This window comes from Sus scrofa, chromosome 1 (assembly GCF_000003025.6).
Source record: "Sus scrofa isolate TJ Tabasco breed Duroc chromosome 1, Sscrofa11.1, whole genome shotgun sequence".
NCBI classification, from domain to species: domain Eukaryota; kingdom Metazoa; phylum Chordata; class Mammalia; order Artiodactyla; family Suidae; genus Sus; species Sus scrofa.
This window is the reverse complement of record NC_010443.5, coordinates 81,888,626-81,913,508: the sequence shown is the minus strand read 5'-3', so window position 1 is coordinate 81,913,508 and position 24,883 is coordinate 81,888,626. Positions and strand designations below refer to the sequence as shown.

The 24,883-nt window shown below is 40.0% G+C and overlaps 2 protein-coding genes across 2 annotated transcripts; both read left to right on the top strand.

The window, feature by feature from the left end:
- Positions 4,048-7,341, top strand: TSPYL1 (TSPY like 1). Its single transcript, XM_003121374.4, is given in 2 exon segments — positions 4,048-4,431; positions 4,434-7,341. Coding segments are annotated over 2 exon segments (1,173 nt in total). The 5' UTR covers positions 4,048-4,259; the 3' UTR covers positions 5,435-7,341.
- On the top strand, positions 19,866-24,563 carry TSPYL4 (TSPY like 4). The gene is given in 2 exon segments (XM_005659397.3): positions 19,866-21,667; positions 21,670-24,563. Coding segments are annotated over 2 exon segments (1,386 nt in total). The 5' UTR covers positions 19,866-20,490; the 3' UTR covers positions 21,879-24,563.

The window sequence follows — 24,883 nt, the reverse complement described above, 5'->3', positions numbered from 1 at the left end:
TAGGTGGATTGTATTATCTATGAATTTCTTCTCAAGAAAGTAAACACTGATTAAGAAAATACGTGCTATTGGAGTTCCCGTTGTAGCTCAGTGGGTTATAAACCTGACTAGCATCCATGAGGATGTGGGCTCTATCCCTGGCCTCGCTCAGTGGGTCAAGGATTCTATGTTGCTGCAAGCTGTGACAGAGGTCTTGGATGCAGCTCGGATCCCATGTTGCTGTGGCTGTGGCGTAGACTGGCATCTGCAGCTCAGACTCAACCCCTAGCCTGGGAACTTCCATATGCTGCAGGTGTGGCCCTAAAAGACCAAAAAGAGAGAAAGTAGAAAGAAAAGAAAGAAAGAAAGAAAGAAAGAAAGAAAGAAAGAAAGAAAGAAAGAAAGAAAGAAAGAAAGAAAGAAAGAAAGGAAGGAAGGAAGGAAGGAAGGAAGGAAGGAAGGAAATATCTGTTATAAAAGGTGACATCAGGTCTAATAGGATTTACAAAATACTGAATTTAGGGATCATGAATAACTGCTGTTACTTTAAACAGAAATCAACTTCTTGGACCCCTGCCTAATACATATTAATATGTCTATGGATAGGCAAATAGGGAAGAAGGCATAAAACTGCATATTGATTTAACACTTGAGGATAGTTTTATGCTTTTATGAAGTGACTTTGCATTTTGTTCAAAAAGCATGATCTCTTGAGTCAAACTACCTGGATTCAAATCATGAGTCTATCATTTTGTATCTCATTTAGAGTGACTTAGTCTCTCTTTGCCTCATTTCCCTAGTGAGTAAATTGAAGGTCCTAATAACATTAGCGCATAAGGTTCTTACAAGAACTAAAGGTACACTGGGATGGTGATTACAACAGCAACTGATACATTAGAAGTAGTAAATACATGAAAGCTTCATTAATTACAAACATAAAATATATCTTTCTGCAAAACAAAAATGTCTGAACTTCTGCTAAAATCTTTGCCACCTGAGAAATCTTTCTCGAAGAATCATCGATTTGGAATTCCCGTTGTGGTGCAGTGGAAACGAATCCGACTAATATCCATAAGGATGCGGGTTCAATTCCTGGCCTCGCTCAGTGGGTTAAGGATCTGGCATTGCGGTGAGCTGCGGTGTAGGCTGCAGACATGGCTTAGATCCCATGTTGCTGTGGCTGTGGTTTAGGCCAGCAGCTGTAACTCTGATTCTATCCCTAGTCTGGGAGCCTCCACATGCCATGGGTATGGCCCTAAAAAGACAATAATGATAATTATATACATAGATGTATAATTGAGTCACTTTGCTGTAAGCAGAAATTAACACAACATTGTAAATCAATTCAAAAAATTTTTAAAAAGACATAAAGTGGGCCTTGTGGAAAATCCCATCATTCATTCCTGTCTATAAAAAAGTAATTGCAGCCATGCATTACAGTATCTATATACATTTCTTGCAGAGAGAAATGAAGTAAGGCTTGAAATATTACCTTGGCTGGCTCAGAAAGAGAGAAGAACTGGAGACGCAGTGCTGGTAGTCTGAGGCTTTGCTATGTAAACCTCCTAAATATGACAGTCCTTCCAGTGTTTGTCAGTTACCACACAAATGTAAATTATTTATAAAACAAAACTGCTTTCCCTGTAGTTTATCTATGCTTTCTGAGGCTTTGATAAATACATACAAATTCATTCTGACTTGGACGTCGTTACTGCACACAGTAGAGCTGTGCTCTGGTTTGCTGGTGGCAGATGGGGAGGAGAGCAGGATGACAAGCGGAGTGCCCCTTATTTCTGCAAGAGCCATCTGCAGGCAGAAGAAATGTACCCTGTGCATCTGTTCCTTTATTTAACATTCTAATCATCTAGGCAACATAGTACACATCGGTTTACTAGGTACTAGGTAGACAGTGGTAAACAAAACCATGACCCTGGCCTCCTAGAGTTCACAGTCTTTCAAACATATTTTATCACAGGTTTTGGTTTGATTTTGTCTTTCTGTGTGTTGCCTGAGTATATTTCTGGACTTGATAGCCAAAAAGAGAGCCTAAATATGACACATCACAGTTGCTGAGCAGGACCTCAGAGGAAGCAATGGCAAGGCTGAAGGGGCTGCTGCCAGGAAAAACCTGAGCCACACAAAGATGCAACCAAACTCAACTCAGGGAGTTCCTGTCGTGGCTCAGTGATAACGAACCCAACTAGTATCCACGGATGTGGGTTCCATCCCTGGCTTCGATCAGTGGGCTAAGGATTTGGCATTGCTGTGAGCTGTGGTGTAGATCATAGATGTAGCTCAGATCCCGTGTTGCTGTGGCTGTGGTGTAGACCGGCAGCTGTAGCTCTGATTCTACCCATAGCCTGGGAACTTCCATATGCTGTGGGTATAGCCCTAAAAAGACCAAAAAAAAAAAAAAAAAAAACAAAAAAAAAAAAAAAAAAAAAACCCCAAAAATAAAAACCCTCAATCCAAACTACCACAAACAGTTTAAAACTAAACAAATTGATTATCTTCCAGTTTTGGAGGTTAGATAAAATCAAGGTGTTGACAGAGCTGCATTCCTTTGGAGGCTCTATGGGAAACTATTTCCTTACCTTTCCAGCTTCTAGAGGCCTCCTTTATTTCTTGGATCCTTGTTCCTTCCTCGATCTTCAAACCTCGTCCTCTTTTTCTCTCTCCTCACTTCTTGCACTGGTCGTAACATTTCACACTGACACTGATATGTTTTCTTTTTATAATGATCATTGTAATTACACAGGGGCCACCTGAAAAATCCAAGATAATCTTCCAATCTCCTGTTCCTTAACCTAGTCATATCTGCAAAGTCTACACCCCCTTTTTTAGCTGCAGTGTGCAGCAGCTTGATGTGGGATCTCAGTTCCCAGAAAAGGGACTGAACTCAAGCCAAAGTGCCAAATCCTAACCACTAGACCACCCAGGAATTCCCATAAAGTCCCTTTTGCCAGGTAAGATAATACATTCATAGATTCTGAAGGTTTAGACATGGACATCTTGGGCAGCCTACTATACAGGGCAAAGCAAATAGAACAAAAAACATTTGACTTGGTTGCACCTTGAATCAACTTACTGAAACTTGTTATTCTGCAGTTTATTTTATACTTATGACCTTTCTGTTTACCGATTTTAATTGGCCTTTAGTCATAAAAAATGATGGAGGTTGGACACTCTATGGGCATTTCTTTGAGGCCTTGGAATCCTCTAACACCCATTTTCCTCACAAGTAACAAACTAAAGCAACCAAAGGCACTGATATCCCTCTTAAAGAAACTCTATAAACTAATTGCATGAATATATACTTTATCAGAGCCAACCTTTCCTATCTCTTTGCAGAACTAAATTCGTTAAGTGGTTAATAGTTTAGGGGTCTGGAAATTGCTTTTCTATTTATTCCAGTGAGGAGCCATGGAGCAAGATTTAGCAAAACGATCCTGACTTAATTCTTGCAGAAATTATGTAGGACAAACCCTTCTTTGATGCAGATTATAAAGTTAGGACTAGCAAGGAATAATCTGCATCACTTTCGTGGTAAAAAAGTCGCTCAGGAGCTTTTTCTCCCAGTGATATTAGAGGCCAGAATTAATGTTTTCATGTCACTTCTACCTGAGAAAAGGGAAACAATTAACTATTCATCTTAGTTAAAAAATAATGAGAAGATTTTGCTACCGGCCATAATGGAGTAACAGGGGATAGATTTACCTTCTTGCCTAGAAAATACTGAAAACCAGAAAAACATGTTTTCAGACGACAGCAGGCAATGTAGCCCTGGGGACCCCTACCATTCATTACCCTAGAATACAAGCTAGAGGTAGTTTACAGATGCATCGCAGGGAAGGTTCTCATTGCTTCTCTGAGTCCAAGCTGCATTTATTTACCCAGGTCAAATTACCAGTTCACCTGATTTAAAAACATGGGACTAAAACTAAGCAAACACACCTGCAGAGCAGGATACCAAACAAGCTACAGCAGGAACGAATTCTCACGTCACGGTGAGATCCACAGCCCTGACGTCATCCTCACAGAGACGCTCGCGAGACTAGAGAGTGGGCGGCACCAACGGCTGGTTGTCGCCGAATGCAGCTTCTGTGAGGAAAACAGACTAGCTACCGTTGGTCTGGTTGCTGGGGACGAGCGGCCCGGAGGGAGTCGAGGAGACTCCTCGCTCCCCAACCCACAGACTTACTACCCCTGCCAGTGCCCCCGGAGACCCGGACCCTTCCCAGTGCCCGAAGCTCCGTGAGGAAACCGAGGCGTCACAGGTGATGGCGGAGACGGGCGAGGAGAGCTTGGCGCCCGTCACGCAGCCACAGCTCCAGCTTCCAGAGGAGCGGGGCGCACCCCAGGCTGCTCCCCCAGATCCGAGCTGTGCCCGTGCTACCCAGCCCCGAGGCGGTGGGGACTGCGGAGCCGGGCAGGAGCAAGCTCCGCCCCCCGCGGAGGCTTGGAAACCGCGTCCAAGGCTCTGGCAACGGGCGGCAGCCTGGGAAATGGCGGTCGCCGGGGAGAGCTGCACGGTCCTGAGGGGAAGAAAGCCATGGAAGCAGGAGGCGCGGAGAAGTTGGGGTCCGAGGCGATGGCAGAGGCGAAGGCTGAGGACGTGAAGACCGAAGAGGGCCCCGCCTCCTCAGTCCCAGTGCTGGAGGAGGTGGCGGGGAAGGAAGGAGCCCAGGCGGTGGAGGCAGTGGACCAGCAGATGGAGGTGGAGGAACAGCCAGTGGGTGAAGAAATAGAAATGGTGGAGAATAGGGTGGTGGTAGAGGAGGAGAGGGCGCGAGCCGGTTACCGGCCCCTTCGTCTGGATCTCCGCATGAACCCGCTGGAGGCCATCCAGCTGGAACTGGACACTGTGAACGCTCAGGCTGACCGGGCTTTTCAGCAACTAGAGCATAAGTTCGGGCGGATGCGTCGACACTACCTGGAGCGGAGAAACTACATCATTCAGAACATCCCGGGCTTCTGGGTCACTGCCTTTCGGAACCACCCCCAGCTGGCCCCCATGATTAGGGGCCAGGATGCAGAGATGTTACGATACATAACCAACTTGGAGGTGAAGGAGCTCAGACACCCTCGAACAGGCTGCAAGTTCAAGTTCTTCTTTCGAAGAAACCCCTACTTTAGAAACAAGCTGATCGTCAAGGAATATGAGGTCAGAGCCTCTGGCCGAGTGGTGTCTCTCTCCACTCCAATCATATGGCGCCGGGGTCATGAACCTCAGTCCTTCATTCGCAGGAACCAAGAGGTGGTCTGCAATTTCTTCACCTGGTTTTCAGACCACAGCCTTCCAGAGTCTGACAGAATTGCTGAGATCATTAAAGAGGACCTGTGGCCAAATCCACTGCAGTACTACCTGCTGCGTGAAGGAGTCCGCAGAGTCAGACGTCGCCCAATAAGGGAACCAGTGGAGATCCCTAGGCCTTTTGGATTCCAGTCTGGTTAAACTTTGCCTTTGGGAATGCTCCTGCATAGCGTCCCCTTTTGCGTCTTGCTGGACCTGTGCTTGGGCACAGAAATGGGTATGCCTTCCACTTTTTTTTCCCCTCTGACAATTCTGCAGCCTTTTTCTTCTGAACAGTCTTTTCTTTCAACCTCAAGATTGAGACCATCATGGCCATCTTTCTCCACTTCCACATGGCCTTGATGCAGTTTTGCATTGATATCACATTCTGCGTGGCCATGATTTACACCACTCATAAGCCAAGCAAGTGAAGCTGTAAAATGCACTGTCTTTATCCGCACTGCTTGGACCCTGTTTGTTCCTCCAGCTTCCAATCTGGCTTTTACGCCTGGAATTCTAGCTTTGGGTAGGAGCCTGTTCTACCCACTTTGCTTTGCAGTACAGGCATATGTATAGCCTGTGGACAGTTGCTGAGCATTAGTGACATCAACTGAGAACAGCAGTGGGCCTCTTGGCCTGTGTGATTTATGTGACTCCATTGCTCTTGCACCTCTGGCCACCTATTGCTTCTTGCTACTGGCTCTGCCCTGGGCTGCCACGCACTGGATGAACCTCTTCTGGACCAGTGTCAACCCCTCTCTCATCTCTGGTAAACAATCTCCAGAACTGATGATGAACCCAGGTTTATTGCCAGCACACAAAAGACCCTTCCATTCTTCTCCCCAAAAGACCTCTATTCCTCACCTCCTCTCTTCCCTTTATTCCCATTATCCAGGACCCTGCTGTTGTCGGGCAAGGGGTTGTGATGATAAGCTAGACCTGTCCTTATGGCAGAAGTAAGGGTGGTATCTGTTCAAAGTACCAGGCATTCTCAGCCCCAACTAGTGAATTCACACGAAACCTAGGTACCTCTTTGTGCCTCCTTTTTCATCCTGAACATGATTAAGTGCCAGGATAGCAGTACACTTTATCCATGCTCTTCTATCTCTTAAAAGAAGTGATAGCTCATAAAAATTTGTAAAATGAAGTATTTTAGTTTAATTTGGTTCTTTCCATTATTTCGAGGAACAGGTTGTCTGTAGTATAGACTGCCAGAGCTCTTCTTTCCCTCTGCTCTCCACTCCTTTTAACAACACCTAGAATATTTAAAGGTAGACAGATGGAATGAAAGTGATATCTAGGTCATAATGGATAGAAGAACTAAGGAGACTGTGATGGGTACCAAAGGAGGGAAAACCAAAGAACACAAGTAAAAATGAGCCAGGTTAAAAAATTGGGCCAAAAATTAAGACTGACTGAGAGCCATCAAGGGAATTTTGTCACTGGTATTGGGAGGAGAAATCTTTTTCTCAGGATTAACATGGGAGAATTGAAGGGCCCGAATGTTAAATTGCGTAGAGAAGAGTTCTTTAAAAAAACACAAAATAACTTTGGGTACTCTTCTCTCTTGTTTTCATTTGACTTAATTTATAAGGAAGATTAATAATTTGTCTCTTATTTCACTTGTGTATGGTAAAATCCTGCTATTTTCCCTGGTTTCTGCTGAGAAAATTGAGCTGTATAGGCTTCCTTTTGCTTTCAGTTGGAAACATTTGGAAAAATAACAGTCTTATTTTCCTGTACAATATAGAGACTTTAACTGAATATGCCTAATGATTTTCAACTTATTATTTCTGTTAAAAAGTGTATCCTTAGAAATATAATTTGAAAAACTTGTCGTATTTTTAGGACTTTGGAAACTGTTGTCATGGAAAAATAACTCACTAAAAATGTGTGGCTTAATTGTCTTACTTGATACTTTGCCCTGTTAGCAACTTAGTAATTGATGTGTCCCTTTTCCTAAATAGTCTAAATACTTATGAGATGGCTCTGTCAGGTTGAAGGTATATCGTTGGTATATTTGTCTTTCCTTATATGCATGATGGTAAAATAAAAAGCATGTTACTCTACTAGATTTCTTATTCCTCACCCTGCGCATAAAAATTATTCTAGGTGACAGCAGATTGTGGAATTATTAAAGTTCTTAAATGGATGTAGTAGGTGTTATCCCAAAGGTAAGAAAATGAGGAACACTGCTACTGTACCCTCCGACGTGGGGAGGGTTATTGCTGCTGCTGTTTTGCTTTAAAGTGTTAACAACTGCAACTGGTTACACATAATGTCACTCCCCTCCACCTCCCCCCCAAAAAAACAGCTCATGCAGCATCATCCTCCCCCCTTTACTTCCTTAAAGGTTCCATTTTTATTTCTATAAATGATATTCTCAGGTCATTTAGTCTCTTTTTTTAATTCACTTTGTGCATTTAATAAGCAAACAGTTCTTATACGTGATAAACTTTTCTATCTTCATACTTAACGGTAGAAACTTGTTTTCTTCAAACCTCACCATCTTCTGTCTTTGTCAGATCCTTTAAGGCCTGTCATAGATAACTTTTCTGCCTTACAGTTTTCCTGTTCTTAGGGAAGATGAAATATTTCTTTATGTACTTGGTAGGGACCTCTGATCTAGAAAATAACATACAATAATTTATTATGGTGAATTTCTCAGATACTAAGACATTTCATCAGGCCCTGGGAAGATAAGAACCAGAAGTCCATTCCCTTTGTTGTTAAAAAATTGGAGAAAAAGACACAGTGATACAGTAAAATAAAATACAGAGAGAAACTCTCACATGTTTTTCACTCTCCCTTTCTTTCTAGTTTGAAAGCTTTGTGAAAGCAGAGATGGGATGTCTTTTACTTTTCTTTAGTGCACTTAGCATAATGTTTTGCAGATGGTTGTCACCAGATATTTATTGAATGACGAGTAATTCAAATGGAAAGATAACCTAGTACCCAGAAAAGGCTTTTGATGGGATAATGAAAAGTTTTCAAGGCCATTTGTAAAACTGATGTCAAGAAACTAGCAAAGCCTCTCAAAAGAAAATTTCTTGTTTAAATAATTAGAAAAAATGAAACACTAACATTTAACCTTTCACTTGCTATTTTAACAGGGTATTATTACTTTGGATTCACTTTTATGTGCTTTGTTTTTGTACATTTTAAGATGACTATTACACTGGAGATAGAAAGGGCTTAGACTATAGCCATGTTCTAATACAGTAGGTACTTGCCACCAATGGCTATTGAGCACTTGAAATGTGGTTTGTACAAACAGCTCTGCATACTTAATTTCAAAGATTTAGTATGGAAAAATAAAGCATCTCAGTTTTTTATATGCATGTTGAAGGATTTTTGATATTTGGAGTTAAATTAATTTCCCTATTTATCCATTGTTTAATATGGCTGCTGATAAATTTTAAATTACATAAGACATTGTGGTTCTAGACTTCTTGATGAATATCTCAAAGCATGTAAAATATCCATAAAAATTAAACCTTATTGCTTTCTCCCATGAAATTTTTTGTGACTTGAGGACAAGGCTTATCTAGCAAAAATTCAGGGTATGTAAAGTATAGCTAGAAGCCAATGGGTAAAAGATAAAACTGAAATGTCTTTAATCAATTTGTTCTTTTTTTTTTAAGGTTTTTTATTATAGTTGATTTACAATGTTCTCTCAATTTCTGCTATACAGCAGAGTGACCCAGTCATACATATATAAATATATATATATATATATACATTCTTTTTCTCTCATTACATGTTCTATCACAATGACTAGATATAATTCCCTGTGCTGTACAGCAGGAGCTAGTTGCTTATCCTCTCCAAATGCAATATTTAGCATCTACAAACCCCAAACTCCCAGCCCTTCCCACTCCCTCCACCAATTTGTTCTTGAGTGCCTAAGATATTCCCAGTACTTTGTGAAACATACTGTGTAAAACTATGATTTGGGGTGTAAGTAGAGTAGATCTGGGTGCCAAGTTTGCATTGATAGTTATATTGGTTATTTAAAGTAGTCCCAAAGAACATTTAGGACCTATATCATCCTATTTTTCTAGAATAAAATATTCTGTATTTTTTTCTTTATGCATGTACTTGAAGCTCAGAAAATAACCTGTCATTAAACACATCATTTTGTATATGTTACATGGGCTTCAAATTTTAAGAGTTGCCCAGAAACAAAAAAAAGAACTAAATTCAGAATTGAACCAAGTCAGTTCAATGCTCACTACTTGAAGAAGCATATTTTATCATTTATTCTTTAATATTTATATTTTTATGTTCTCTGTACCTTCCTGTAAAGCATATTTATTTTTTGAAAATTAATGTAATCTAAATTGTAGGAATTTAGGAAAAAATATCATTTGTAGTAATTATTATTTTATATTGGCTATACGAGTGATTATATGGGATAGTGAAGTAAAGGTTGTCCTTGCCCTTGAGCTATCTTGTTGAGGGGGTACCATTCTTTGGATGTTTCCCTTTCAGCAAATTCACATACTCAAAACTAGTCATGTGCATAAGAAGCTCAGTGAATTAATGTGGCCAGGAGATGTCAGAGATGATGAGGACCATACCCTCAGAGCCCACTTCCTCTCCCTCAATGCTACTGTCTAATTGAAGTCCTAGCTATATAGAAGTGACACACACACTCTATTCATTCATCAGTATGAGAAATGATTCACTTGTGAACAGTACTTTCTCCATGTTTGTTTGAAGTGAATTGTTTGAGCTTTGAAGGGTCACCTTGATCTGTTTCCTCTGACCCCAGAGGTTCTCAATACCTACAGAATTTCCACAGGGCTACAGTAGGAAAACTGAATGTCTATTTTTTGACTTCACTTTTTCAGGATTTGCAATTACTGTAATTTTCTTGAGAACAGGCCATGAGTGATGTTCTATTAAAAACATAAAGGATCACTCAGGTAAGCTTCGAATTTTTATGTATAACCAGATGTCTTATCAGTAGCTTGAAGAGACTTTAAATTGTGATTAACTCAGTTTTACAATATACCACCTACTGTATTAGCCAAAATAAATACCTTCTCTGAGCCTCAGTTTCCTTGTCCATAAGGCAAGGATTATAATGTCTTTATTATAAGTTTATATCCTCCCACAATGTATTTGGAGAATGGATTATATGGTTGTAAAGAGGTAACAACAGCAGCAAACATTTGGGAGCTTACTATGTGCTAGGCACTGTGTTAAAAGATTCCAAGTATTAACAGTTTAAATAAAGTGTGAAGAGTGCCAAGCACAATGCCTGGCATATAACTGGTAACCAATAAATGTTAATTTCCATTTACCTACCTCTCGCTTTTTTCTTTTTTTCTTTTTTTTTTCTTTTTTAGGGCTGTGCTTGCAGCATATGAAAGTTCCCAAGCTAGGGATCAAATTGGAGCTACAGCTGCTGGCCTACACCACAGTCACTGCAATGTGGAATCCAAGCCACATCTCAAGGCAATGCTGGATCCTTAACCCACTAAGGGAGGCCAGGGATCAAACCCACACCCTCATGGATACTAGTTGGGTTTATTACTGCTGAGCCACAATGGGAACTTGTCACTTTTCTCATTTAATTTACATCTAGGCAAGTAGTTACCCAGCTTAATATATCTCAAACCTAACTGCTCATTGTAAATGGCTGGGGAGCTTTGAAAAATATCCTGATGCTTAGGCTCTACCTTAAACCAATTAAATTAGATTTTAAGGTGCAGACAGGTCTGAAAATCTTGGATAACCTCTCCTTGGTCTCCTCAGGTGAGGGAATACTCCTTGTTTTGTTAAATTTACTCAAAAATATATTTCCTTATAGCATTCAGCTGTTGCAAAGGACCTAGCAATATATATATGATGCCTCTCAGTGTTTTTGCTCCATGTTTTGTCCCCTGAAGTCTTGTCTTGCAGAATGGAATTAGCCTTATTCCACGAAAGAGCTCTAAGTGCTTAAATATTATATACTTCTCAATTCCCCCTCACTAACCTGGTTATACATCAATTCTTTCAATGTTCTTCATCTGTTCTGTACACTAATTAAATAAGATTTATTATGCCAGTGCTCTTCCTAAAGTCTGGTGCCCAAGACTGAACAAAATTACATCCAAATAACAGGAGATTCTGCCTTTCTTATAAATAGTATATTTCTTCAAATGGATCCTGGGAAAGCATTAGTTTTGAGGGCAGCATATTGCCATTTTACTAAACCATAAAGTCTTAAAGTATTCAAGTGTTGCTGAGTTAGGCTTCACCATCTTACTACACTTTACTGAAGTTTGTATCCAACACTTAACCTGTATCTATATTAAATTTTATTCTGTTAAATTAAGCTAATTCTCCTACCCTATTTGCATTTGGAGGATTATTTCTAATGTGTAATTCTATTTTATGTCATTTGCAAATCTAGTCTGTAGCCAGGTCGTTTTTGAGATTTTGCCTCCGAGGACATCAGAATGACATAAGCATCTTTAAGACATGATCTTTCCATCAACTGTGGATCCACCTATTATAGTGTGTGTGTGTGTGTGTGTGGTTTAATTTTGATCTAGGGCATCAGCAAGCATATTTGGCACCTCTTAAGGAACTAGGGAAAGTTACCCTCTCCAAGCTGAGGAATTAAAAAAGTGTGCCAATTCCTTTGAGATGCAGTCCATAATAGCAGAGAGCTTTGTCTTTCAAATTTCCTTGTCAAAAAAGAAAATGACTTGTTAGTTATCTTTATTTACCTCTTTTGATCATTCTTTTTTTTGTCGGGGGAAAGGCAGTATTAATATTTTATTACTACTTAATCTTTGAAATTAAAAAAATTAAAAGTTGGAAAAATATTAAAAATGATATATATCATTTTTAAAATGGTATTGGTATATAATTGATTTATAATGTTATGTTTAATTTCTGCTATGCAGCAAAGTGACTCAGTTATATATATATCCTTTTTCTTATTCTTTTCCATCATGGTCTATCCCAAGAGATTGGATATAGTTCCTCCTGCTATATGGTAGGACCTCTTTGCTTATCCATTCTAACTGTAATAGTTTGCATCTGTTACCCCAAACTTCTAGTTCATCCCGCTCCCTCCCTCATCCCCCCTCTGCCTTGGCAGCCACAAGACTGTTCTCCATATCAGTGAGTCTGTTTCTGTTTTGTAGATAGGTTCATTTTGTGTCATATTTTAGATTCCACATGAAGTGATCTCATATGGTATTTGTCTTTCTCTTTCTGACTTCACATAGTTTGATAATCACTCGGTCCATCCATGTTGCTGGAAATAGTATTATTTTATTCTTTTTAATGGTTAACATTCCATTGTTTATATATACCACATCTTGATTCATTCATCTGTCAATGGACATTTAGGTTGCTTGCTTCCATGTCTTGGCTGTTGTAAATAGTACTGCTGTGAACACAGGGGTACATGTTTCTTTTCAAATTATAGTTTTGTCTTGGTTATATGCCCAGAAGTGGGATTGTTGGACCACATGGTACCTGTACTTTTAGTTTTTTGAGGAACTGCTATACTGTTCTCCATAGTGGTTACACCACTTTATATTCCCATCAATAGTGTGGGAGGGTTACCTTTTCTCCACACCCTCTCTAGCATTTATTATTTATAGGCTTTTTAATGATGGCCATTCTTGCTGGTATGAGGTGGTACCTCACTGTAGTTTTGATTTGCATTGCTCTAATAGCAATGTTGGGCATCTTTTCAGGTGCCTGTTGGCCATACATATGTCTTTGGAGAAATGTCTATTTAGTTCTACTTTTTTTGGTTGTTGTTGTTGCTTTTTAGGGCTGCACCCACAGCATATGGAGGTTCCCAGGCTAAGAGTCAAATTGGAGCTACAGCTGCTGGCCTATGCCACAGCCACAGCAACGCAGGATCCAAGCCATGTATGTGACCTACACCACAGCTCATGGCAGACTGGATCCTTAACCCACTGATTGATCCACGGATTGAACCTACATCCTCATGGACGCTAGTCAGATTCATTAACTGCTGAGCCATGATGGGAAGTCCTACCCATTTTTTGATTGGGTTGTTTTTTGTTGTTATTGTTTTTATTGAATTATAGGAGCTGATAGTATACTTTGGGAATTAAGTTCTTGTCAGTCTCATAATTTGCAAATATTTTCTCCTATTTCATAGGTTGTCTTTGTTTATGGTTTTCTTTGCTCTGCTGAAGCTTATAGGTTTGATTATTTTTATTTTGTTTATTTTTGCTTTTATTTCTGTTTCCTTGGGAGACAGACCTAGAAAACATTGGTATGGTTGATGTCAGAGAATGTTTTGCCTATGTTCTCTTCTAGTTTTATGGCGTCTTATCTTATGTTTAAATCTTTAAGCCATTTTGAGTTTTTTTTTGTGCATGGTGTGAGGGTGTGTTCTAGTTTCATTGATTTGCATGCAGCAGTCTAACTTTCCCCAAACTACTTATTGAAGAGACTCTTTTTCCGATAGTATATTCTTTTTGTCAAAGATTAACTGCCCGTAGGTGTGTGGGTTTTCTTTCTGGGCTCTCTATTCTATTCTGTTGATGCAGATGTCTATTTTTGTGCCAATACCACACTCTTTTGGATACTGTAGCTTTGTAGTATTGTCTGAAGTCTGGAAGGGTTATGCTTCCTGCTTAGTTCTTTTTCCTCAGAATTGCTTTGGCAATTCTGGGTCTTTTATGGTTCCATATAAATTTTAGGATTATTTTTTCTAGTGCTGTGAAAAATGTTATGGGTGTTTTGATAGGGATTGCATTAAATCTGTAGATTGCTTTGGGTATTAAGACCATTTTAACAGTGTTCTTCCAATCCAAGAGCATGAAATATCTTTCCATTTCTTTGAATCATCTTCGGTTTCCTTTAGTAATGTTCTGTAGTTCTTAGCATATAAATCTTTTACCTCCTTGGTCAGGTTTATTCCTAAGTATTTTTTTAATGTAATTTAAAAATTTTTAAATGTATTGTTTGCTTACATTCCCTTTCTGATATTTCATTGTTAGTGTATAGAAATGCAACTGATTTCTGTGTTTTAATCTTCTATCTTGCCACCTTGGTGAATTCGTTTATCAGTTCTAGTAGTTTTTGTGTAGAGTCTTTAGAGTTTTCTATATATACAGCTAATTTTTAATATCATTAAAGAGAGATTTAAACTACAAACATGCACAAAGGCCTAATTGATAGACTTGAGCACTTTCCATCAAAGTAATAGAGTACCTATACTTAAAATATTGTTCTATAATTGGAGACTATAAGTAAGTAGGAAGTACATATTATCATGAAGAGTTATCAGCAATGGAGTGAGTTGTTTCATATAGCTTTAGATAAGACCCAGCATTGCCCCAGATTGACCATATATCTAGAAACTTATTTTTGGATTCATGTATTCCTTTACAAAGTTTTAGAAAAATGGATCTTCTTATTGAGGACTTCTGTATACATTTCTTGAGGCAGAGGTCCACCATGGAGCAAAGGTTGCCATTGCAAAATCAGCAACAGCTACTGAAAACATGATCCTGTGAGTTAATAACATACAGAGTATTAAACATATGTTGAAAACTCATGCCATAATTCTTTCAGTGACTGTGTTTTATAAAATTGTCCTAACTATTATCTTCAGAGTAATTAAAACTTTAACACCAAAGGCAAACTAGTCAGATGATGATGATGATGATATATTTTTATCTTTTTATGACTGCATGCAGACACATGAAAGTTCCTGGGCCAGGAATCGAATCAGAGCTGTAGCTGGGGCTATGCCACAACCATTGTAACACTGGATCTGAGCCGCGTCTATGGCCTATGCCGCAGCTTATGGCAATGCCAGATTCTTAACCCACTGAGCCAGGTCAGGGATTGAACCCACATCCTCACAGAGACAATGTCTGGTCATTAATTTGCTGAGCCACAGTGAGAAACCCCAGATTATTTTAAAGACTATTTCCTCCCTCTAGTGATCAGGAATGGGAACATCCACATCCACAAACATTTATACAACTGGTTCTAACTGTGTTTGTGTACCTCCCCCTAGAGGATGCTTGGCAAATTTGACCGTTTATTTTGATTATTATAATAAATACTGACATTCATCAGGAGCATTAAGAACATGCTGCACCGTGAGGGAGAGCGGCTCATATAAAATAATTATCCATTGCTGAATGTTCATACAGATGAAAAACATTATTATTTAAGCCTAGAAGCTACCACTATCTAACATATGAAAACAAACATTTTTTGCAGTTTATACATTTTTGAGAGCAACTTCATATTTCACTTACTTTAAAACATTGACTGTAAGATACATCATTACATCATTACCTAACAATGAGTGAAAATAATTGCCAATTAAACTCTGACGCAAAGCTTTTAAATACTTAGAATTTTTATTTTATCAGTAATCAACTGTTTGGAAAGGCAACCAATGGAATGGAATAAAATACCTGTAAACCATGTACCTTAAACAAAGTTAACCTACAAAAAATGTAAGGAACTATTTATTCTATAGGTCAGGTATATCGATCTAACTACATCATGCAATTTAATATATGCATTCCCAAGAATTTAAAAATTAAAACATTTTAAGAATTATTTTCTTTTACTTGCCCAGATTTATGTAACTCCTGAAAGACAGGTGGAACTGCAGCCTATGCCTTGTGCCCTCCTGTAATAAGACTGGGTATATAAACACCAGTAACAAAATTAACAACAAAAAAGGACTTTTAACCTGATGCTGATCTAAGGCACGAGGTGAGGATCATGAATTCTTGTTTTTTCCCTTAGTAACAGGGCACTTCCCCAATAAGTCACTACTTTGTGGGTGTGGGAAGGGGAACAGGAAGATGGGGGAAGATTTAACATTCAATTTGGATGGTCTTATTTCTAAGAAAGTGCCATCTCATTATATATGTTGTATAGGGTTGCAGAATAATATGATGAATGAGTATACAGGATCAAGAGTCAGATTACCTGGCTTCAGATTGTGGCTGTGTGACTTTGGATAAACGACTGAATTCCTCTTTGCTTCAGTACCTTCTGAGATAAAATCAAATGGAGGTATAACATTACCATCTCACAGGGATGTTGTGAGGATTAAATGAGATAACACATTAAGTTTAGGTGTCAAGTATATAGAAGACACAAAATAAATGTAAGCTACGATGAATATATATATGGGGATTCCTTGGAGATAATATGCATTCATTTTCAGACCACTACAATGAGTATCTCAATAAAGCAAGTCATATGATATTTTTTGCTTCCCAGTGCACATAAAATTATGTTTACACTAAACTGTGGTCTATTAAGTATGCAATAGCATTAGGTCTAAAAAATGCACATACCTCATTTTAAAAATACTTTGTTGTTAAAAAAAATGTTACCTGTTATCTGAGCCTTCAAGGAGCTGTAGTTTTTTTTGCTGGAAGAGGGTCTTCCCTTGATGTTAATAGCTGTTGACTGATCAGGATTAATAGCTGCTGAAGGCTGGGGTGGCCATGGCAATTTCTTAAAATGAGACAATAATGAAGTTTGCCATGCAGATTGACCCTTCTTTCATGAACAATTTCCCTGTACTATATTGGGTACTATATAGGATTTTACTTATAGTAGAGTGTTTTTCAAAATTGGAGTCAACCGTCACAGACTGCCACTGTTTTATCAAATAAGTTTATGTGATATTCTAAATCCTTTGTTGTCATTTCAACAGTCTTCATAGCATCTTCACCAGGATTAGTTGCATCTCAAGAAACCACTTTCTTTGCTCATTCATGAGAAGCACCTCCTCATCTATGAAAGTTTTATATTTATAACAAATATAATAATGAAAAAATATGAAATATTACAAGAATTACCAATATATGATAGACAAGTGAGCAAATATTTGTTGGAAAAATGGCACCTATGGACTTGCTTGATGCAGGGTTGCCATAAACCTTCAGTTTGTAAAAACTACAATATCTGTGAAGTGCAATAAATCAAAATGCAATAAAACAAGGTTACCTGTAATCAGAAACCATATAACTCAGAAAAAAAAAAAAAACCTTACTGTTCACAAGAGCAACAATAAGGGATATTTCAGAGTTTACTGTACTATTTAGTAAAGTCATTCCCATTTGACTGCATCAATTTATATTTGAACTTCTGTTAAACTCCTTATCACACAGCAAATCAAAATTAGCTCTTAGAGTCTCATAGCATTTTCTGTGGCTATTTTCCATAGAATCATAAGTTACTAATGCATCTTTTCCCGTGCAGTGAGTTTTATTGACAATTGCCAAGAAAAGAAGCTCTGTTCTATACAAAAATTTCTGTATTCTAATATGCAAAAATGTAAAATATGATTCATAGCTAAAATATTTGTATCTACCTTCCTCAAAATGAAATACCAGCATAGTTACATTATTATTCATTTTAGTAAAATCTTTTAAAATCATTTAAGTCAAATCATCAAGTTTCATCAAAATCTACAAGACTGTCACTGGGCTACTGTGTATATGCTATATATACTGTACACACACACACACAGTATATATAAATTGATGCTAAAGAAGAAGCCACTATGCAGCCATTTTTGTCTAGCTGGGATGAAGAGACTGATCTGCATGTAATAACCAAGAAAGTTAAAGATAGATAAATAAGTACAAACTGCATGACAAAGGTAACAAGAGCTATAGAATGGTAAGGTGGTTAAGGAAGGTAATGTCTAGGAGAGGAGTAGGTAATTTGCCAAATAACGTATGTCCAACCATGGGTGAGTTAACTTCTCTGTGCTTCCTGGGTAGAATTAATTCATGTAAAATGCCTAGCACAAACTATATGAGGTAAGCTTGAATGGAGCTGTAAAAGAATGGGCACACTGTAATAGTGGAAAATGATTCCATTGACAAGAATAATTAAAGCTAGGGACAGGAATGTTTCAAGTAGTGAAGATATAAATATTTTTAAAAATTTGGCATATACCATGTATCCCAGTGTTCACAGCAGCATTACTCACAATTGTCAAGATATGGAAGCAACCGAAGTGTCCATTAACAGATGAGTGGATAGAGATGTGGTACATATATAAAATGGAATATTACTCAGCTATAAAAAGAAAAATTTTGCCATTTGCAGCAACATGGATGGACTTGGAGGGCATTATGCTAAGTGAAATAAGCCAAATGGAGAAAGACAAATACTGTGTGATATCACTTATATGTGGAATCTAAAAGTACAACAAACTAATGGATATAACGAAAAAGCAGACTCACAGATGTAGAGAACAAACTAGTGGGAGGAGGGACAACATGGGGTAGAGGAGTGGGAGGTACAACCTATGAGGTGTAAGACAGGCTACAAGGATGTAGTGTGCAACACAGGGAATATGGCCAATATTTTGTTATAACTAAATGTGGTATAACCTTTAAAACTTGTATTACACAGTAAAAAAATTGGTATCTACAAGAGAAAAATTCACAGGTAGTAGCCTTATGTTTCTAATTTTTTGTTGCAAATAACAAACTCTTTCCTATATGGCAAAGTTAACTTTCATTTAGCATTTCCTTCTCTGCCCCTTAGCTCATAACCCAAGACAATCCTTCAACAGTGCAAAGAGTCTTTAGGAAAGATTCATAGTAGTGTCAAAGAATAACTCAAAAGTCACAAAATTGTAGCACACCGTTTCCTTGTTCATAAAGAGGTAAAACAGTAGATTGATTTCACCTCACAAAGGTGAAAACAGGATTTATTGAAAGAGGAAAGAAGGGAGAGAAAGATAATTATAGTCTTGGGAAGAGAGACTTGTTCGCACATCTAAAAAAATGAGATAACTGACTAGCTGGCAGCAGTCAATCTGGACAGTGTAGTTGAGAAGACTGACTAAGGGTACAAAAAATATCTTGTTTATGAAATCTTTGGAAAATCTTTGTGAGCTAGATAAACTATGAAGCTGCATGACAGGCTGTTTCTCTGTAATGCCTGCCTGTGTCTTTCCATCAGTACCTTGTTCTGGGCTGGACCAGTTCTGCACTACTGCCCCCACTAGAAGTCTCAATATAACTGCTGATTTTCTTGAAACCCATTTCCCCTAAATCCTTACTTCTCACTGGACTCTCTTCTGAGTTCTTATTTGAAAGTGATCATAATCTGGGGTGCTTTGTAGTGGAGTCTCTATTACAAAGAGTTATAATCATTTTTCTAATATGAATTTAAGATGTTAAAAATAGGCAAAATTTAAGTTTTCCTTCTTTCTTGCATTTTCCTAAGCATTAACACCAGTATTTTCACACTTCAACGAACAAAACAGATAGTAGTGACATCACTATCAAATGAATCATGTGAACTAACCTGAATAAACATTTTTTTCTTAAATAAATACATTAGCATTAATATTTTAAATGTTATTTAAAATATTTTAATTGAGAGAACAGCTTCAGTGCTTGTAAACAGTTGATTATGGTTTCTGCCCTGCAGTGAATTATCACAGAAGAACATCTTGGCAAATATTTGCTGGCTTCATGCCCACCATCATTATGAAGCAGGAACTCTCTTCAGTTTAAGATGATAACCTGAAGACAAGCAATATAAAGTATGTTTACTTTTAGAAATCAAAATCCCCCGAGATTAAGTTTCTTCGAAGTAATGCTTAAAGGCTGCATTCGTCCCCCTGCACATTGGTGGGTCACCTCTAAAAAAGGAAAATACATTTTGCTACTTAAATTAAAGGTGAAGAGTAAAAATTGCCCAATTGCTTCGTAGGTGTTTGCCAAAGTACATAAACTTTAAGATCTCAACGCAAATTGAAATAATCTTTTATTATGTCTTGTTAGGAGGAAAGACAGTTCCCTTTTCACTGCTCCTAATTTTTAAAAATCATCACAACACAGCAAAAGTCAAAATCTGCTCATCTCAATTCCTTAGTAATAGCAATGAATCCGTATGTTAAAGAAGGCCTGTGAATTGCCGAATACACTATGCAAGAGAAGCCCCTGTGAACTGACCTGAAAAGACTAAAGTTAACCTTTCTTAGGTCTTCGGTATTTTAAAAGACAATAGCTTAGATGCTAGACATTAATTCAGAGCCTTAGAAATCCACAGTAACACAGTTCTCACTTGCTTGAGTTTGGTCTGCATCCTTTTATGTAAGTCAGATCTTTTACAGACTGATGAAATGCGTAATATTTTTTAACAGACAAAGGAATACCCTTGACAGTGCAGCATAATAAGAAGGCGCAGCGAATTGTCGCGCGATGTTAAAACGCTACAGCCCTGACGTCGCAGGTTGCCATAGCAGCATCCCTCAGAGTGGAAAAGAGGGGTGGTGCGAGGGGCGGAGCGGGGCTTCTGCGGAGGACAACGGACGGTCTCCTGCAGCAGGTCTGACTTCTACCAAAATGAGCGGCCTGGATGAGGGCGACAATCTCCCTGTCGCTCAAACCTGCGGCCCCGCTACTCCCGACCATGCCCCGGGACATCCGAACCCAAAGCAGTGTCAGGGCGAGGAAAGCGAGGCGACCCTGGTGATGGCGGACTCAGGTGAGAGCGGCTTGCAGAGCGCTGCAGAGGGAGGTGAACCCCGGGACCCCGCGGGCTGTGGCCTTGCGCTCCGCGTTCGAGTTGCTGGGAATCGCGGCCGTGTAGCGACCAAAGCCGGCCAGAAAGAGGCTCCGGCTTCTACGGAGGGTCTGGAAGCAGCCTCTGCCTCCGCCTCCATAGCAGCTGACAGTAGCCAGGAAAATGGCTGTCAGCGTAGAGAGCTGCGCATCCCTGCTGTGGAGAAGGCTCTAGAAGCCTGTGGCGCAGGGCGTTTGGGGTCTCAGATGATACCTGGGGCCAAGGCCAAGGAAATGATGATGAAAAAGGGCACTGTTTCAACGGCGGCTGAAAAGGAGGGAGTAGCAGAGGAGGTGGTAGAGGAAAAGAAGGTGATGCTGAAGGATAAAAAAGTGGTAGGAGGAGCGAAAGAGGAGACCCGGGCCAGGGCCCCGAAGATCAATAACTGCATGGATTCGTTGGAGGCCATCGATCAGGAGCTGTCAAATGTAAATGCCCAGGCTGACAGGGCCTTCCTTCAGCTGGAGCGCAAGTTTGGCCGTATGCGAAGGCTCCATATGCAGCGCAGAAGTTTCATTATCCAGAATATCCCAGGTTTCTGGGTCACTGCGTTTCGCAACCACCCCCAGCTGTCACCTATGATCAGTGGCCAAGATGAAGACATGATGAGGTACATGATCAATTTGGAAGTGGAGGAGCTTAAACACCCCAGAGCAGGCTGCAAGTTCAAGTTCATCTTTCAGAGCAACCCCTACTTCCGAAATGAGGGGCTCGTCAAAGAATATGAGCGCAGATCCTCTGGCCGGGTGGTCTCTCTTTCCACTCCAATCCGTTGGCACCGGGGCCAAGACCCCCAGTCCCATATCCACAGGAACCGGAAGGCAACACTATCCCCAGTTTCTTCAACTGGTTCTCAGACCACAGCCTCCTGGAATTCGACAGGATTGCAGAGATTATCAAAGCAGAACTCTGGCCCAACCCCCTCCAGTATTACCTGATGGGTGATGGCCCCCGAAGGGGATTTCGAGACCCAGTCAGGCAGCCAGTGGAGAGCCCCAGGACCTTCAGGTTCCAGTCCGGCTAACTCCTGCCCTTGGGAGAAGCTCCTGCACAAGTTTCCTTACCACCTCCTCTTGGACCTGTGCTTAGCCAACAGCATGCAGTCTTCCATTTACTTTCTCTTCACACTGGATTATTTTGCCCTCTGGTCCTTCTAAATACTCAACAGTCAGTGGCAAGATAGTTGCTTATATGCCTATGCTCTTCTTCCTCTGGGCCTTCCTGCTGTTCAGCATCGTGTTACATGTTCCAAGTGCACGGCCTTCTACTGCTTCTATGCCAAGCACACGACACTGTAGATATGCACTGCCTTCTCTTGCATGTCCTGGGCCCTGTCTATGACTGTGTCCTTCTCCCAGTTGTTAAAGTGGTTATCTACCGCAAAGAAGCTTGATATACCTTTGCAAATACTTAACTGGGCTTCATACTTTATGCTGGCTATCCTCCTGATACCCACGTACTCTGTGGCAAGATTGTTGAGTTTCACTGCTGCAAGATGAAGCTGATATAGTTGATGCCAGCCATCAACTCAAAACTGAACATTCTAGGCTACCAGTAACCGGTTTTCAACTGTCCTCCTGGGCCCATGCCATCCACCCTGCCAGTTATGTTGCAGAATAAGCATTTGGCTGGGGGATGGCTCCTAGGCATGAGTGAGGTAACAGATGAAACGTGTTCTGTGTTATCATGTCGGTCTTCTGAATGCCTTTGGTCACTCTGCGTTGTGACCAGGTGCTGGTGAGTATGAAGGTCTGTGATACGGCTCACCCTAATCTGCTCTCAGACTTCTGGATGAGCTTTGTACAGGCACTAGTGCCTGCCTCTTCAGAAACTATCTGTAGAGTTAAGCTGCTGGGCAGTTCACAGGAACCAGTCCCTTCCCTACCCATCGAATGGCTACCCCTAAACCCAGTTGGCTCTCAGGCAGGTTGGGCAGTCATAATGCCACAGTGCCCAAAGCCAAGCTTGGGTCATCCGGTGTCCTTCTGACAGCCCTTTGAGCCTTAGCCAACAAGTCACCCTTAATCCAGGCAACTTAATTAGGCGTCCCCCTTCCAACCCTCCTGCATCCATTCTGAATATGACAAAGTTACCAGGGTAGGGGCACCAAGGAGGAGGTATTTCAGGTCTGTGGGGTCTGTTACATCTGTCTTTGTCGCCCTCCCTCCTTCCCTCCTTTCCTCTCCCTCCTTTCCGAAGCAGTTACAGCTCAGAAACAGAAAACTGGCAAAGCAGGCTTTTTGTTTAATTTGCTCGCCCTTTGTTGTGTCCAGAAGGAGAAGGGTACTGTCCACAGGACTCCAGGTCTCTTACGCCCTCTTCTGCCCTTTACCTTCACCCTGCTTCCTTTAGCCAAATCTATAAACATTTCAGAGGGTAACCTGCAGGTGAATTGCCTACTTATGGGCATTGTTCTTTGGGGCCTACTCTTGACAACCCCATCCTCTTCCATATCCATTCACAAAGACCTTCCATGTGTTTCTTGAACTTTAGTCTGGGAAACTGAGAAGAGAGACAGAAGGGCCTCGCAGTGGCTTCAAGACAGATGCAGAGCATGTTGTGATCCAAGGCAATCAAAATTTAGTTCACTCGAATTTTCTAAGCATGGAAATTCGTTTTTGGGCCTTGGACCACTTAGAAGTAACCCCAGGGCAGCATTTTGAGGGTCACTCCTGTCCTCTGTTACCACCCTGATGTCCCCTGGGCCTCCATCCTACTGCCGGGCCTTCTTGGCTCTCAGTCACCAACTTCTGCATTTCCTTCCCTGCTTCTGACCTAACATGACAGAGTAGGCTGCAGTCTGCATTGCGGGGCTGCCAAGCCTCCTTGCTGCAGTGTAAGGGGATTGGGATGTGGGGACAGAGAGCAGTGGGGAGGGTCCTTGGCTGTGGAAACTGAAAGCCCAGCGAACAGATGAGCTTGCTGTGCATTGGGCTGGGGAAGGCAGACAGCAAAGATTGGCACCCTGCAGGGTCAGGGCTGGGAGGGGAGGCCCCTGAGGTTTTTCCCAAGAGCAGTGGGAGAATGAGTGATTGATGTTTTAAAAAGGATGCTTGGATGGGTTAGGTTTTCTCCAGTTTTTCCTAAAGCCTTGAAATCACCGGTAGATTTTTGTACACACAAGTGCAAGTCTGAGTGTTTTCTATTACTCTAGAACATACGTGAATGATTAATGATACATGCTCCTTATTTTACTGTGTTTGAGTAAAGTCCTATTAATCCTTTCTCCATTTTTGCTTGCTGGCAAAATTAACATTTACAGGCCTGCTTTGTGCTTGTAATTGAGAATGTGTGCAAAAATATCAAGCTTGTTTCCTGTGTAGTATGAAGACATCTGTGAATATTTATTGATATATCAGCTTGTTCTGGTCTCTCTTCTTATATAGCTCTATTCTTAGAAATATAATTTGAATGTGATCTTTGGAATTTTCCAAATTGTTGCTGTCTTGTGAAGGTATTCTCAAACGGAAAAACATAACTCTGTTGTTTTGATATTTCTTACCCTGGAACTGTTGTACTTGACATCTATGTTCCTAACCAGTGTAAGTACTTATAGAATTGCTCTGTCAAACTAAACAAAGATAGTTAGTACTTTAGTATTCTCCCATGTGCTTGAAGGAAAAATAAGTATGTTACTCTTCTGCTGTAGTTGTTTTCACCAAAAAATAAAAATAAATAAAGTTCTGTCTCTTTTGTCTAGGCTAATAAATGGTTGGAAAATCGTTAAAGTTACCACGTCATCATGGTAAATAAGCATCATCCTGAATCTTAAAAAAAAAAAAAAGGCAGTAATGCATCATCCAAGATATTCTGCTTGAAAAATGGTAAATGAGAAGCCCAAAGGAATATTCATAAACATATTTCCTATACAGGCAGTGTAGTTTTTGGTGGTAATTGAAGCACCATAAATTGATTTTTGTCACCTACTTAAAATATTATTTTCAGTGGAAAACTGTTCATGCACCGTCATTGTTTACTTATTTTTAAACTATGTCCCTACTTTAGGCTCATTCTTTTCTTTTTTTTTTT